This window comes from Heterodontus francisci, chromosome 1 (genome assembly GCF_036365525.1).
Source record: "Heterodontus francisci isolate sHetFra1 chromosome 1, sHetFra1.hap1, whole genome shotgun sequence".
Classification (NCBI taxonomy): Eukaryota; Metazoa; Chordata; class Chondrichthyes; order Heterodontiformes; family Heterodontidae; genus Heterodontus; species Heterodontus francisci.
In genome coordinates this window covers 78,220,628-78,238,220 of record NC_090371.1, presented here as the reverse complement: position 1 = coordinate 78,238,220, position 17,593 = coordinate 78,220,628, and the positions used below count along the sequence as shown (strand labels likewise).

Here is a 17,593-nt window from a genome sequence, read left to right as displayed (position 1 = left end):
GGCTGGATTTTGTGGTGCTGGCAGGGGTCCCTCCGCCAGGGGAAACCCTGCCGCAGCCTTTCTGTGTACCCCCCCACCCCACCTCATCCAGCCCTGGCGCGATCTTACGTTGTTCCGGCTCATAAGTGGCCGGCACTGGGATCCCCATCCCTTTAAAGACAAGGATCCCATCTTCAGCAGTTGCTGACCAATCACAGAACTGACAGCTCAGCAATGTTGGCCGTGCCACCAGGAGCAGTGGCCATTGCGGTACTGCAGAGGCCTTGGACCTAGGCCCAGCGCTGGAAACAGGGATCCTAGGTAAGTGATGTGGGGCTGCCCTGGCCAGTCCAGAAGGCTTTGGCGAGAGGGGCTGGGAGGTGGAGTTTACCCCGTGAGAGTCCTCTGTGGGCCACAGATTGTTCATTCAGGAGGGACCCCTACCTTCCATGCCCGCAGACAGGGTGCCTCATAATACTGGGCAACCTCCCCACATATTGGGGGCACCCTGTGTCGCTGGTTAAATCCTGTTAATCGGCCACTTAAGGGCCTCAGTTGGACTCTGTGTGGAAAGGGTGTCATTGGCCAACCACCACCACCACCCCCTCCCCACCCCGCCTGACAAAATCACAAGGCCACAGGCCTTCCGCCACCTCCCCCCCCCCCCCCCCCCCCCCCGCCCCGTCACAATTTTATGGGCCCTCCCACCTCCAACCCCGTCTCAGTGGGCCTCATAAAATCCAGCCCATAGTCTTCGCTGACGATGCCGCTCGGACATTTGGAGGTAACTGATTGGAATACGGTACACACACTCTGGCACAGTTGGGCCCTTCTTGACGTGGCCGACTGCTCCTGCTCTCGCAGTGGAGCTTCACTAAATCCCGTCACGGGCTGCCTTTTGGCCCTCCCTCTGATAGAAGTGCTGCATCACACCACGGCAGTCCAAAAAGACAGGGTGTATGAGGCCCATGCCAGGTGACCAGTGGGCCTACAGGGCACTGTCAGCGTAGAGACGACCCTGCCTTGACGACTGAGCTTTTGCTACTTCTCCCGGCAGACTCCCTGATGGCCCTCGATGCCCACCTATGCTGATAGCTGACCCTCTCATTCAGCATTATGGGAAATCAAACATCTCGCCCAACAGTTTGGTCACCCGCGACAGCCACCCAAACCAAATCCCCTCCATGTGACCTTGCAGAGCGCCTGACACCACGATCCCCCTTGCAGCGCGTACAGCATTGTCGGCCAACAGTGGCCTCAGCACCCCTTCCCGCTCTGTAGTGCTGGTCGTGTCTGCCTGCTCGTCGCGGCACTAAAGCCCCGCCTCAGTGCCGCCTGCACTCCACTTAATCCCATTGAATCACAATGAATTAGAAGCAAATGTATTAAAAGTAAGTGCTCAGCAATTTAAAACAATCCTGTTGCATCGCTGTAGCGATGTCACCTTGGTGCTTTCGCGTTGCTGACTAAATCTGGAACAGATGTCTCGGCACCAGATTTCTGAGGGCACGCTTCCAACACGATTCTCTGTCCCCCCCACACCACCAGTCCTGCTCCAAATGGCTGCACTAAATTCAACCCACTTTGTGCAAATCTCCCCCTGATGTGTGAAGTTCTGCTCTATCAACATCATGAGTGCTGCACAGTGGTTTAAGCGCAGCACTCTGTTAGTAGTATCCCAGGAGTACACTTCCATGATGTCTCATAAGGGGGAGCTTTGCACAACAGATTTGCTTCTCAGTTGCTTTCATTGACATATTGACATCAAAGCCATCCTGAAGCTGTTTATAATTTCCTTGCTTGAATTTTAAAGTGAAATAAAAGCAGCTGTGAAACTCAATCCCATTAAAGGATAATGTTGTATTCTGTATATATGTATGGTATGTTGGTATGTTGCCTCCCTGGTGCTCGGGTCAAGGATGTCTCTGAATGGACAGGGGGCATTCTGAAGGGGGAGTGTGAACAGCCAGAGGTTGTGGTACACATTGGTACCAATGACATAGGCAGGAAGAGTGACGAGGTCCTGCAGGGGGAGTTTAGGGAGTTAGGTAGAAAGTTAAAAGTCAGGACCTCTAGGGTTGTAATCTCGGGATTACTCCCTGTGCGACGTGCCAGTAAGGCTAGAAGTAGGAAGATAGTGTAGCTGAACACGTGGCTGAACAGCTGGTGTAGAAGGGAGGGTTTCAGATATCTGGACCATTGGGATCTCTTCAGGGACAGATGGGACCTGTACAACAAGGACAGGTTGCATCTAAACTGGAGGGGCACAAATATCCTGGCTGCGAGGTTTGCTAGCGTCACTCGGGAGGGTTTAAACTAGTGTGGCAGAGGGGTGGGAACCAGAGCAATAGGACAGCAGGTGAAATAAATGAGAGGGAACGAGTAAATAAGGCCAGTAAGACTAAGAGGAAGAGCAGGCAGGGAGATGTTGCGGAGCACAGCGGTACTGGTGGTCTGAAGTGCATTTGTTTCAGTGCGAGAAGTATAACAGGTAAGGCAGATGAACTTAGAGCTTGGATTAGTACTTGGAACTATGATGTTGCTGCTATTACAGAGACTTGGTTGAGGGAAGGCCAAAATTGGCAGATAAATGTTCCAGGATTTAGAAGCTTCAGGCGGGATAGAGGGGGATGTAAAAGGGGTGGGGGAGTTGCATTACTTGTTAAGGAGAATATCGCAGCTGTACTGCGGGAGGACACCTTGGAGGGGACGTGCAGCGAGGCAATATGTGTGGAGTTCAGGAATAGGAAGGGTGCAGTCACGATGTTGGGGGTTTTCTACAGGCCTCCCAACAGCCAGCGGGAGGTAGAGGAGCAGATATGTAGACAGATTTTGGAAGGATGAAAAGGTAACAAGGTTGTAGTGGTGGGTGATTTTAACTTCCCCTATATTGACTGGGACTCACTTAGTGCTGGGGACTTGGATGGGGCAGAATTTGTAAGGAGCATCCAGGAGGGCCTCTTGAAACAATATGTAGATAGTCCAACTAGGGATGGGGCTGTACTAGACCTGGTATTGGGGAATGAGCCTGGCCAGGTGGTCGAAGTTTCAGTAGGGGAGCATTTCGGGAACAGTCACCATAATTCCATAAGTTTTAAGGTACTTGTGGATAAGGGTAAGAGTAGTCCTCGGGTGAAGGTGCTAAATTGGGGGAAGGCTAATTATAAAAATATTAGGAAGGAACTGAAGAATTTAGATTGGGGGCGGCTGTTTGAGGGTAAATCAACATCTGACGTGGGAGTCTTTCAGACGTCAGTTGATTAGAATCCAGGACCAGCATGTTCCTGTGAGGAAAAAGGATAAGTTAGGCAAGTTTCGGGAACCTTGGATAACGCGGGATATTGTGAGCCTAGTCAAAAAGAAAAAGGAAGCATTTGTAAGGGCTGGAAGGCTAGGAATAGATGAAGCACTTGAAGAATATAAAGACAGTAGGAAGGAACTTAAGCAAGGAGTTAGGAGGGCTAAAAGGGGTCATGAAAAGACATTGGCAAACAGGATTAAGGAAAATCTCAAGGCTTTTTATACGTATATAAAGAGCAAGAGAGTTACGAGGGAAAGGGTTGGCCCACTCAAGGACAGAGATGGGAATCTATGCGTGGAGCCAGAGGAAATGGGTGAGGTACTAAATGAGTACTTTGCATCAGTATTCACCAAAGAGAAGGACTTGGTGGATGATGAGCCTAGGGAAGGGAGTGTAGATAGTCTCAGTCATCTCAGTATCAAAAAGGAGGAGGTGTTGGGTGTCTTGCAAAACATTAAGGTAGGCGGCACAGTGGTTAGAACCGCAGCCTCACAGCTCCAGCGACCCGGGTTCAATTCTGGGTACTGCCTGTGCGGAGTTTGCATGTTCTCCCTGTGACTGCGTGGGTTTTCGCCGGGTGCTCCGGTTTCCTCCCACAGCCAAAGACTTGCAGGTTGATAGGTAAATTGGCCATTGTAAATTGCCCCTAGTATAGGGAGGTGGTCGGGGAAGGTGGGGATGTGGGATTAATGTAGGATTAGTATAAATGGGCGGTTGATGGTCGGCACAGACTTGGTGGGCCGAAGGGCCTGTTTTAGTGCTGTATCTCTAAATAAATAAATATGTCCCCAGGGCCTGATGGGATCTACCCCAGAATACTGAGGGAGGCAAGGGAAGAAATTGCTGGGGCCTTGACAGAAATCTTTGCATCCTCATTGGCTGCAGGTCAGGTCCCAGAGGACTGGAGAATAGCCAATGTTGTTCCTTTATTTAAGAAGGGTAGTAAGGATAATCCAGGAAATTATAGGCCGGTGAGCCTTACGTCAATGGTAGGGAAATTATTGGAGAGGATTCTTGGGGACAGGAATTACTCCCATTTGGAAACAAACGAACTTATTAGCGAGAGGCAGCATGGTTTTGTGAAGGGGAGGTCGTGTCTCACTAATTTGATTGAGTTTTTTGAGGAAGTGACAAAGATGATGGAAGGGCAGTGGATGTTATCTATATGGATTTCAGTAAAGCCTTTGACAAGGTCCCTCATGGCAGACTGGTACAAAAGGTGAAGTCACACGGGATCAGAGGTGAGCTGGAAAGATGGATACAGAACTGGCTCAGTCATAGAAGACAGAGAGTATCAGTGGATGGGTGTTTTTCTGAATGGAGGGATGTGACTCGTGGTGTTCCGCAGGGATCAGTGCTGGGACCTTTGCTGTTTGTAGTATAGATAAATGATTTGGAGGAAAATGTAGCTGGTCTGATTAGTAAGTTTGCGGACGACACAAAGGTTGGTGGAGTTGCAGACAGTGATGAGGATTGTCAGAGGATACAGCAGGATATAGATCGGTTGGAGACTTGGGCGGAGAAATGGCAGATGGAGTTTAATCCAGACAAATGTGAGGTAATGCATTTTGGAAGATCTAATGCAGGTGGGAAGTATACAGTAAATGGCAGAACCCTTAGGAGTATTGACAGGCAGAGAGATCTGGGCGTACAGGTCCACAGATCACTGAAAGTGGCAACGCAGGTGGATAAGGTAGTCAAGAAGGCATACGGCATGCTTGCCTTCATCGGTCGGGGCATAGAGTATAGAAATTGGCAAGTCATGTTGCAGCTGTACAGGACATTAGTTATGCCACACTTAGAATATTGCGTGCAATTCTGGTCGCCACACTACCAGAAGGACGTGGAGGCTTTGGAGAGGGTACAGAAGAGGTTTACCAGGATGTTGCCTGGTCTGGAGGGCATTAGCTATGAGGAGAGGTTGGATAAACTCAGATTGTTTTTACCGGAACGACGGAGGTGGAGGGCGACATGATAGAGGTTTACAAAGTTATGAGCGGCATGGACAGAGTGGATAGTCAGAAGCTTTTTCCCAGGGTGGAAGAGTCAGTTACTCGGGGACATAGGTTTAAGGTGCGAGGGGCAAAGTTTAGAGGGGATGTGCGAGGCAAGTTCTTTACACAGAGGGTGATGAGTGCCTGGAACATGCTGCCGGGGGAGGTAGTGGAAGCAGGTACGATAGCGACGTTTAAGAGGCATCTTGACAAATACATGAATAGGAAGGGAATAGAGGGATATGGTCCCTGGAAGTGCAGAAGGTTTTAGTTTAGGCAGGTATCAGGATCGGCGCAGACTTGGAGGGCCGAATGGTCTGTTCCTGTGCTATACTGTTCTTTGTTCATTTGTTATATTGTTATTTCTTTTCATTTATTCAACACCGCATATTATATTGTGTCTCCATGATGGTAAATCATGTCAGAACATTGCCCCTTAAAAGAAATTTTCCCAATTGTGGTCAAGCAATCTTTTCCATTTCTCTACTTTCCTGTGCGTAAAAACCTTGTTCTGGATTGTGCCTCTAAGATGTTGTTATCATTGTCAGATGACTGCTCTCCATCTAAACCATTTACTTATATTTTATCTTTTCATATGCTGATGGAGTTGCTGTGCATTTTCAGTATTTTTTGTTTTTATTGAGTTTCCTACAGGCTAGAGATCTTATCTAGTCAAATTGGTCTTGATTAAATCAGCATCAGTAACTGCTGGAACTGACTTCTGGCTTCAAAACATACATTGAATGTTGTAAATCATTTCCAATGCCCCACTCACATTGTTTCCAGTTGTGCCATGACTCTAAAGTGGAAGCTTGGTCCAAATTCAGGACAAAAGCTTTCTGCAACTCAGTAACTGGCAGAGAGGATATCCAGACTGTAAGGATTTTCCTTCAGATACAGGAAGTGCTTCTGTGTCTTCACTGAGTCAGAGTTATGCTCCATTCCTCGATTACATAAGGAATAGTCAGTCGAGAGCCTCCCCAGGTAGGTGAACGTTCCTCTTGACTTTCACAGTGAGGGTCCGACGTTATCTTTCTAAAATGTTTACATTTAAGCACCAATCTTTCATTACCTGATGCAACTTCATTTATATGTCCAGAGTGTCTACAGCTGACCAATACTCTTGTGCTTTCACTGATACAGTCTTAAGTATCATCTTGGCCCAGTTAGTGGACTCACTTCTAATTCAGAACCTTGTGGGCTCGAGCTTCAATCCTGGACTGGAGCACATGCTAGACTGACACTTGAGTACAGTGTTGATGGAGTGCTGTATTGTCGGACGTGCCCTGTCATTTTACCACCTGAGGTAGAGATCAATACATTGGGAAGAAGGGATGCAGGGTGGGGTGACTGGCAGTCTCACATGCCCGCACTGCCAGAAGCATTTTATTGCCCTGGCCTAAATTTCCATAAGGTAGATTGGATTCTCACCCAAATCCAAGCCTGTGGGGTGGGGGGTGGTGGTGGAGCAAGAATTCAGGTGGGTACCCTTGCTGCCTATCATTTAAAATTGGAGTTGCCCATTTCGGGAGAGCCAGACAGTAAGATCCCCATTCAATTTTAATTGTCCACACTGTTCAGTTTTCACTGGGTGGGAGGGAATTAAAATTCTCCTGTAAGTTTTGCTGAGTTTTCTGGGGCTCGTAGTTTTGCAAGAATTTCAAACATATCACCTTGTTTTCTCTGAAGGGGAAAGCATGAGGGAGTCATTTCAGGAGTTGCATCACTGTTAAATTCTGATCTTGGGCTATAGGATTGACTTAGTACCTGTCTATTTTGATGAATAAAGATGGCCTATTTCAGCTGCCAATTCTTATGTTCTTATGTGATAGTGTGACCGTTACTGCTTTCTTCGGAGTGGTGCAACAGCAAACAGATCCAGGGATAAGCAAAGTTGTCATTATTGATGCAGAATGTGTATCTCATTGTTAAGTATTTGCGGTTCCCCAGCATATGATCTGCCATGAGGACTCCTAATCTGGTTTGGGCCACTGCTGTTCCTTTTCGATCTCGCTCCCTGTTCAGAGGTACATTGTTTACTTGGATCTCTAAGATTCATGTTTTTCAAATGCACACAGGGGGCTGGATTTTGTGCTGGAGGTGAGGTTCCCGGCGTGGGCTGAAAAGGCGGGGAAACCCCACCTCTGCCTTTTTGTGCCCCCCACCCCCCAGAGCGATCCTCTGTTCTTTTTAAATTAAAGAATCAGGAGGCGGGATCCCCGTCCCTTTAAAGTCTAATTAGAAGTGAGTCTACTAACTGAGCCAAGTTGATGCTTAAAGCTGTACCAGTGAAAGCACCAGAGCATTGTTCAGCTGTTGACACTCTGGACATATAAATTAAGTTCCATCAGGCAATGAAAGTCTGCCGGCCAATCACAGGGAGCGGTGGCCACTGCCGGTACTGCAGAGGCCTCAGACCCAGGCCCAGTGCTGGAACCCTGAAACAGAGGTAGATGAGGCGGGGTTGCCGGAGCCAGTCTGGAAGACCCCGATGGGAGGTGGCGAGTGCTGGTGGGAGGGTGCTTCTTCAGTCTAGGTGGAGGGGGGCGGGGGGGTGGTAAAGTTGCTCCCAGTAGGGGCCCTCCGTGGACCACAAGTTGCCCCCCTGCAAGCCCTCAGGAAGGGCGCCTCATTTTACAAGGCATCCTCCCTGCCTGCTTGAGGCCCCGCCACCCCCCCCAGCCGCCATTGGTTAGACCCCAGTGGCAGGAAGAAGACCCCTTAATTGGACCTTAATAGACCGCTTAAGGGCCTCAATTGGCCTCTGGACAGGAAGGCCATCGTAGGCCTATCCCTCCCCTGGGAAAATCATTGGGCGACAGGCCCGCCGCCCCTCCCGCCACCCGTATTGATACGCTGTTTCCCCCCGCCTTTGATTCCGCCTCCCCTAAAATCTCGGTAAGAACCCCAGATAAAAGGCAAGATGTTTTATTCAGACCGGTGTCATCAAGCTCACTTGGTGAAATTTGTGCACAAACATACTTAACTACTGCGCGAATACTGTACCTTGCATTGAGAAACCAATTTTATTTTAGTATGTGATGGTTGAAAAAATAAGGAAAAACATTAGATTACCTCCTTCTAGAATATGGTCTTTCTCATTTGGCAATTTCCACATGGGAATCTTTCTTCTGATTGATACCTTGCTTCTCATTCTGATGTACCATACATAGAGGTACTTTATTATTGACGATATTGATGCTCAATTGTTCGGCAACTGTTGATTGTAACAAAAGAAACCCCAGTCTCTCATCAAAGAACTAGGTGCATGGTTCATAACAAGACCTTGTGTATAAATGAATGGAAGAATGTCATCTGACTACGTCGTGCTAATTTCTCAAAAGAATAATTTCTACAGGACATGTCAATGTATAAAAATGAGATGATAGCCACACCCAGAGCATGCAATCTTAACATGATAAGTTAGAGTTTCTTACAGTATGCGTGTATCTAGAGTTATCATAAATAACAAAAGGCAAACTAAAAAAAACCTAGCATATTTTGTTGATAGTAATTAACACAAGGGAAACTTATTAAATCTCTGTCTACTCTCAAGCCCTTGGGATGTTCAGGTGCAAGCCTGTCAGTAATGCAAGCATGACACAAAGCTATGACCAGATTTATTGAGGAAAATGGTGATCTGTATATAATTTACAAAATTATAAGCATTTATGAAATTTGAATAGGCTGAAAAAGAATGTGTGCATTATATGGTATGGAATTAAATTTATTTTATTTATTTAGAGATACAGCACTGAAACAGGCCCTTCGGCCCACCGAGTCTGTGCCAACCAACAACCACCCATTTATACTAACCCTACAGTAATCCCATATTCCCTACCAACCTACACTAGGGGCAATTTACAATGACCAATTTACCTATCACCTGCAAGTCTTTGTGGGAGGAAACCGGAGCACCCGGCGAAAACCCACGCGGTCACAGGGAGAACTTGCAAACTCCGCACAGGCAGTACCCAGAATTGAACCCGGGTCCCTGGAGCTGTGAGGCTGCAGTGCTAACCACTGCGCCATTGTGCCGCCCAATTGTAGACTGCAGTGGAAAATGCATGCATTTGTAAAGGACAGTGGCCCTTCATTCCATTAGTATCTCCTAGAATATGTACAATCAATTTAACCTACATGGAAAATGTGGAGATTACCAAACTTGATGTATTTAGATCTTTTTTTGTGAATGTTGTGCTAAAGAAGGTGAGGAAGAATGGAACATGGTATAGCGCATTTACATGTAACGAGTGATTCTGTGATCCAGCAATCCAATTTTTCATGGATGGCGAAAAATGGGCTGAGTGCTTGCGACTTCCTGAAATGCTGTTCTTGCACATGGTGTTCTCAGCTCACAGAATCACCCCTGTTAAACAAAACTCGTTATATCCGCCTCATAAAGATGTCTCAGCCTCGGCTCCTCAACAGCACAAACAGCATCAATGCTTTTTTAAAAATTTATTGCTCCATTCATCCTGTGGTCTTCTGAATTAAGGGCAGTGTTGTGCTTTATCCATGCCCATTAGCAACTGGATCAAGACTTATTTCCCATTGGATCCTTACTGCCTTCAAAAAGTAGGCTTTCACCTTTATTGGGTTGGGTTCGAATCCAGATCCCAGAAGATGAAGGACTTTAACTCACTGCATCCTCAGGTTCTTTTGAACAAAGTGAATAATGTTTCTATTAAATAGAGGTTCTGTGTGTGCTATTGTCTTTCTATATTTATTTTCATCTGTTAATACTGACTTCTGTATTTTATGTGTCTTTTTTATTTATTAAACAGATTGTGGCAAAAACAGACGAATTGTAGAAACCCAGTTGGGAGACTTTCTTGTTTTTTTGCGTCGTGTCATCTCCTTCAAAAACTTACAGAGCAATATTGTTTCTGTGAAATGGATTGACCCACTTTTATTGATAGCTACACGGATGCATGCAACAGGTGAGATGGTTAAGTAGACAGCGAACCTAATAATTACCGTATACAGCCAAAATTGAAAAGTTTGAGTAACAATACACCATTATTATAGGAAAATTATTCATAATTTACTCCAGTGTCATTTAGTCATATTGGAACGATTAGTTTTTCATAAAGCTTTTATTAACGCTATTTATTGATAATCTGAAAAGTGCTTTTCTCATTACAATGAGTAAAGTTTATAAATTGTCTGAGTGCTGTTATCTGTGCAAAGTAAGCAGCCGATTTGATCAGTGTGATTTTGGAATGCATTTACCAATGAACTTGTCTAAGTTTACATTAGTTAATTTTGTAGATTAGTGCATTGCATGTGAGGGATTAATGATTATTACAGTATTAAACAATAATTCCCCAAAAAGCTGTGAAATTGTTATTTAAAACATTTTACTGACCTATCGTAAAACGTTTTTCTTGTCCTGTGATAGTGCTTGTTGTAATTTCATATTTGAGAATATACTGTAATTGTATGACTGATTTCACTTCTTGGTTAGATCAGTACATAATTTAAATTTTTTCGCTTCTTAAAACAGAGCTTTCATTCTCAATTGATTGCTGATTTGCTTAATGAGTTGATGAATCAGTAATGAAACATTGCGCAATAACATTTTCCTCCAGGTGTTCCACTTGTACACAATTTACGTACCAAACTGCTAGCATTACATATTTTGGAGTCCCTGTTGCCTGCCTGCTTTGAACCGAACCAAATTAAGGAGGTAAGATTTAGTCTTTGGCAGAACAGAACTTGAGTATTGCTGAAAATAGAGACATTTTGTCGAAGCTTTTCATCTTGTACTCATCAAGATAATTCACAAGAATACCCATGAAAGGGAAGCAACAAATTTATACTGTATGCGAAGAGATTGGCAAGGAAAACTCCAGTTTCACTAATTATTTTGATGCCCTTTTTCTGGGCACCTTACGGTTTTGTAGCCGTTGATTATTCCATTATTCTGCATATGAAAAGTGTAATTTTATTACTTTGATGCTAATTTGACTGGGACTATATGCAGTAGGAAACAATCTGATCTGGAAGTCCAGATAGGGGTAGGCGGTGGCGTAGTGGCATTATCACTGGACTAGTAACTCAGAGACCCAGGGGGACATGGGTTCGAATCCCACCACAGCAGAAAGTGGAATTTGAATTCAATTAATAAATCTGGAATTAAAAAAGCTAGTCTAATGATGGCCGTGAAACCATTGTCGATTGTTGTAAAAACCCATCACTAATGTCCTTTAGGGAAGGAAATCTGCTGTCCTTACCTGGTCTGGTCTACATGTGACTCCAGACCCACAGAATCTGGTTAACTCTTACATGCCCTCTGAAATGGCCTAGCAAGCCACTCAGTTGTACCTAAATGCTACGAAGTCAATAAAAAGGAACGAAACCGGACAGACCACCCGGCATCGACCTAGGCACCGGAAATGACAACGTCAAACCCAGCCCTGTCGACCCTGCAAAGTCCTCCTTACTAACATCTGGGGGCTTGTGCCAAAGTTGGGAGAGCTGTCCCACAGACTAGTCAAGCAACAGCCTGACATAGTCATACTCACGGAATCATACCTTACAGACATTGTCCCAGACACTGCCATCACCATCTCTGGGTATGTCCTGTCCCACCGGCAGGACAGACCCACCAGAGGTGGTGGCACAGTGGTATACAGTAGGGAGGGAGTTCCCTGGGTGTCCTCGAAATCGACTCCAGTCCCCATGAAGTCTCATGGCATCAGGTCAAACATGGGCAAGGTAACCTCCTACTGATTACCACCTACCGCCCTCCCTCAGCTGATGACTCAGTACTCCTCCATGTTGAACACCACTTGGAGGAAGCACTGAGGGTGGCAAGGGCACAAAATGTACTCTGGGTGGGGTCTTCAATGTCCATCACCAAGAGTGGCTCAGTAGCACCACTACTGACCGAACTGGCCGAGTCCTAAAGGACATAGCTGCTAGACTGGGTCTGCAGCAGGTGGTGGGGGCACCAATGCGAGGGAAAAACATACTTGACCTCGTCCTCACCAATCTGCCTGCTGCAGATGTTTCTGTCCATGACTGTATTGGTAGGAGTGATCACCGCACAGTCCTTGTGGAGACGAAGTCCCGCCTTCACATTGAGGATACCGTCCATCATGTTCTGTGACACTATCACCGTGCTAAATGGGATAGATTTCGAACAGATCTAGCAATGCAAAACTGGGCATCAATGAGGCGCTGTGGGCCATCAGCAGCAGCAGAATTGTACTCAAATACAATCTGTAACCTCATGGCCTGGCATATACCCCACTCTATCATTACCATCAAGCCAGGAGACCAACCCTGGTTCAATGAAGAGTGCAGGAGGGCATGCCAGGAGCAGCACAGAGCATACCTCAAAATGAGGTGTCAACCTGGTGAAGCTACAACACAGGACTATCTGCATGCCAAACTGCGTAAGCGACATGCGATAGACAGAGCTAAGCGATCCCATAACTAACGGATCACTCTAAGCTCTGCAGTCCTGCCACATCCAGCTGTGAATGGTGATGGACAATTAAACAACTAACTGGAGGAGGTGGCTCCACAAATATACCCATCCTCAATGATGGGGGAACCCAGCACATCAGTGTGAAAGATAAGGCTGAAGCATTTGCAACAATCTTCAGCCAGAAGTGCCGAGTTGATGATCCATCTCGACCTCCTCCTGAAGTCCCCAGCATCACAGATGCCAGACTTCAGCCAATTCGATTCACTCCGCGTGATATCAAGAAACGACTGAAGGCACTGGATACTGCAAAAGCTCTGGGTCCTGACAATATTCCGGCAATAGTACTGAAGACCTGTGCTCCAGAACTCGCCGCGCCCCTAGCCAAGCTGTTCCAGTACAGCTACAACACTGGCATCTATTCTGCAATGTGGAAAATTTCCCAGGTATGTCCTGTGCACAAAAAGCAGGACAAGTCCAACCCGGCCAATTACCGCCCCATCAGCCTACTCTCAATCATCAGTAAAGTGATGGAAGGTGTCATCAACAGTGCCATCAAGCGGCACTTGCTTAGCAATAACCTGCTCAGTGATGATCAGTTTGGGTTCCGCCAGGGCCACTCAGCTCCTGACCTCATTACAGCCTTGGTTCAAACATGGACAAAAGAGCTGAACTCGAGTTGAGGTGGGAGTGACCACCCTTGAGATCAAGGCGGCATTTGACTGAATATGGCATCAAGGAGCCCGAGCAAAACTGAGGTCAATGGGAATCGGGGGGAAAACCCTCCGCTGGCTGGAGTCATACCTAGAGCAAAGGAAGATGGTTGTGGTTATTGGAGGTCAATCATCTGAGCTCCAGGACATCACTGCAGGAGTTCCTCAGGGTAGTGTCCTAGGCCCAACCTTCTTCAGCTGCTTCATCGATGACCTTCCTTCAATCATAAGGTCAGAAGTGGGGATGTTTGCTGATAATTGCACAATGTTCAGCACCATTCGTGACTCCTCAGATACTGAAGCAGTCGGTGTAGAAATGCAGCAAGACCTGGACAATATCCAGGCTTGGGCAGATAAGTGGCAAGTAACATTCGCGCCACACAAGTGCCAGGCAATGAATGACCATTTCCAACGAGAGAATCTAACCATCTCCCCTTGACATTCAATGGCATTACCATTGCTGAATCCACCACTATCAACATCCTAGGGGCTACCATTGACCAGAAACTGAACTGGAGTCGCCATATAAATACCGTGGCTCCAAGAGCAGGTCAGAGGCTAGGAATCCTGAGGCAAGTAACTCACCTCCTGACTTCCCAAAGCCTGTCCACCATCTACAAGGCACAAGTTTAGTTTAGTTTAGAGATACAGCATTGAAACAGGCCCTTCGGCCCACCGAGTCTGTGCCGATCATCAACCACCCATTTATACTAATCCTACACTAATTCCATATTCCTACCACATCCCCACCTGTCCCTATATTTTCCTACCACCTACCTATACTAGGGACAATTTATAATGGCCAATTTACCTATCAACCTGCAAGTCTTTGTCAGGAGTGTGATGGAATGCTCTCCACTTGCCTGGATGGGTGCAGCTCCAACAACACGCAAGAAGCTCGACACCATCCAGGACAAAGCAGCCCGCTTGATTGGCATCCCATCTACAAACATTCACTCCCTCCACCACCGACGCACAGTGGCAGCAGTGTGTACCATCTACAAGATGCACTGCAGCAATGCACCAAGGCTCCTTAGACAGCACCTTCCAAACCCGCGACTTCTACCAACTAGAAGGACAAGGGCAGCAAATAGATGGGAACACCACCGCCTGCAAGTTCCCCTCCAAGTCACACACCATCCTGACTTGGAACTATATCGCCGTTCCTTCACTGTGGCTGCGTCAAAATCCTGGAACTCCCTTCCTTACAGCACTGTGGGTATACCTACCCCAAACGGACTGCAGCGGTTCAAGAAGGCAGCTCACCACCACCTTCTCGAGGGCAATTAGGGATGGGCAATAAATGTTGGCCTGGCAGTGACGCCCACATCCCACGAATGAATAAAAAAAAAGACAGTTCTTGGTCCCAATAGATGCATGTGACTGATGTAATTTTGTAAATATTTAAAATTGTCTAGTGGACTGTATCTTCTACTGCTCTCATCTGGATGGAAGAAAATTCTGAACAATTGCTAGTTTTTAAGTCTATTGTCATGTCATGGATTAACACAATATGGAGTGTATCTGTAAGAGTGCAACTTGGAACATCACTTACCCCTTCAACAAGCACTGCTGCTTGGACGCCAATAAGACTCATCACTAAATGTATCTTAAAGACAAGTTCTATGTTTTGCCGAAAAAATCCACCATCTTTTTCTTATGTATTTCTTAAGTAGAATTCTAGTAGGTTTATAGCAGATGTGAATGAGGTAGAACTAGGTGATACTGGCTGCTCTATGTGCCTTTCAGAATGAAGAAATATTTGCTAAATGCCTTAATGAAAAGCTTCAGTATGTTTCTTCTGGATAACAAATAACTGCTGATATAATGGAGAATTAAATAGTGTTTGGTGAAAGTGGAAGAATAAGAAAGGGTGGAGAAAAAGTAACAAATAAAGGAGCAGGGATAATTCACGATTCAAGAGGAGCATATCTTTATATGTTTGAAAGGGGGAGCAGCAGGATAAGTGCTGTGATGTAACTGGTGCTTAAAATTTTTTAAGGGATGTTACTTGTGTAGTTCATGAACTTTTAACATGTTTGCAATTAGAATAAATGTACTCCAGGTCTTTTATTTACATACGGTATTCATTTAGTGCTTTATTATTGCAATGCAAAGTATTATTTCAATGTTCTATTCAGTACAATTGGACTAAAAGAGATACAAATACTAGCTTTTCATTTGTTCTTGGGATGCGGGTGGCACTGGCAAGGCAGCATTTATTAATCTCAGGAATAAGAATCAGTCATGTAGTGAGAGACTGAAGTCGCATGCAGGCCAAGCCAAGTAGGGGTGGCACTGTCCCTGAAGAGCATTAGTAAATCAATTGGAATTTTAGGACTATCAGGCAACTTTAGTATTTTCAAAGCAAAGTACTGCGGATGCTGGAAATCTGAAATAAAAACAAGAAATGCTGGAAATATTCAGGTCTGGCAGCATCTGTGGAGAGAGAAGCAGAGTTAACGTTTCAGGTCAGTTACCCTTCTTCAGAACTGCAAATATTGGAAATGTAAAAGGTTATAAGCAAGTAAAGCGGGGGTGGGGCAAGAGATAACAAAGGAGAAGGTGTAGCTAGGACAAGGTCACAGAATAGCTGACCAGAAGGTCGTGGAGCAAAAGCAAACAATATGTTAATGTTGTGTTGAAAGTCAAAGCATTAGTACAGATAGGGTGTTAACGGACTGAAAATTGAACAGCCACAAGTACAAACGTGAAAAAAAAAAACAGTGGGTAAGCAAACTGAACAAACTAAGATGAAATAAAATAAACACAAAAAATATATAAAAAAAGGAAAAAGATAAAACTAACTAAAAGTAAAATGGGGGGCCCGTCATGCTCTGAAATTATTGAACTCAATGTTCAGTCCGGCAGGCTGTAGTGTGCCGAATCGGTAAATGAGATGCTGTTCCTCGAGCTTGCGTTGATGTTCACTGGAATACTGCAGCAATCCCAAGACAGAGCTATGAGCATGAGAGCAGGGGTGAGTGTTGAAATGGCAAGAAACCGGTAGCTCGGGGTCCTGCTTGTGGACTGAGCGGAGGTGTTCTGCAAAGCGGTCACCCAGTCTGCGTTTGGTCTCCCCAATGTAGAGGAGACTGCATTGTGAGCAGCGAATACAGTATACTACATTGAAAGAAGTACAAGTAAATCGCTGCTTCAGTTGAAAGGAGTGTTTGGGGCCTGGGATAGTGAGGAGAGGGGAGGTATTACACCTCCTGCGATTGCAGGGGAAGGTGCCATGGGAAGGGGACGAGGTGGTGGGGGTAATGGAGGAGTGGACCTGGGTGTCATGGAGGGAACTATCCCTTCGGAATGCTGACAGGGGAACGGAGGGGAAGATGCGTTTGGTCGTGGCATCACGCTGGAGGTGGCAGAAATAGCGGAGGATGATCCTTTCGATATGGAGGCTGATGGGGTGGAAAGTGAGGAGAAGGAGAACCCTGTCATGGTTCTGGGAGGGAGGGGAAGGGGTGAGGGTAGAGGTGCAGGAAATGAGCTGAAAACGGTTGAGGGCTCTGTCAACCACAGTGGGGGGGAATCCTCGGTTGAGGGAAAAGGAAGACATATCAGAAGTGCTGTCATTGGAAGGTAGCATCATCAGAGCAGAGGCGTCGGAGACAGAGAAACTGGGAGAATGGAATGGAGTCATTCCAGGAGGCAGGGTGTGAAGAAGTGTCGTCGAGGTAGCTGTGGGAGCCGGTGGGCTTATAATGGATATTAGTAGACAGCCTATCCCCAGCTTTAGTATTTTGTTCTGGTAATTTATTGAATTCAGTTTTACAACTTGCCATGCTGGGATTTGAACTAGAGATCTCTTGATTGCTAGTTCAGAACTATAACTAGGCTACCTTACCAAATACTTAGTGATAAAGCAAATTTTATTGATTGGATTTTAGCTGGTAAACTGTTTTTAAATTAATATTTAAGTGTATCTTTGACATAGGATTAACACTCTGATTTTTCTTCTCCCCTGACATTGTATTGTTTTATTTATTTTATTTAGAGATACAGCACTGAAACAGGCCCTTCGGCCCACCGAGTCTGTGCCGACCAACAACCACCCATTTATACTAACCCGACAGTAATCCCATATTCCCTATCACCTCCCTACACTAGGGGCTATTTACAACGGCCAATTTACCTATCACCTGCAAGTCTTTGTGGGAGG

General features: G+C 45.9%; 1 protein-coding gene across 7 annotated transcripts in view; it reads left to right on the top strand.

Moving 5' to 3' along the window:
* LOC137370144 (probable E3 ubiquitin-protein ligase HERC1) overlaps nucleotides 1-17,593 on the top strand; it is a 480,710-nt gene that overhangs the window by 182,030 nt on the left and 281,087 nt on the right. For all 7 annotated transcript variants that reach the window (XM_068032400.1, XM_068032409.1, XM_068032373.1 and 4 more), the window contains 2 exons: nucleotides 10,062-10,217; nucleotides 10,869-10,966. In XM_068032400.1, coding sequence (XP_067888501.1) covers nucleotides 10,062-10,217; nucleotides 10,869-10,966 — 254 coding nt within the window. The remainder of the gene's footprint in view (nucleotides 1-10,061; nucleotides 10,218-10,868; nucleotides 10,967-17,593) is intronic.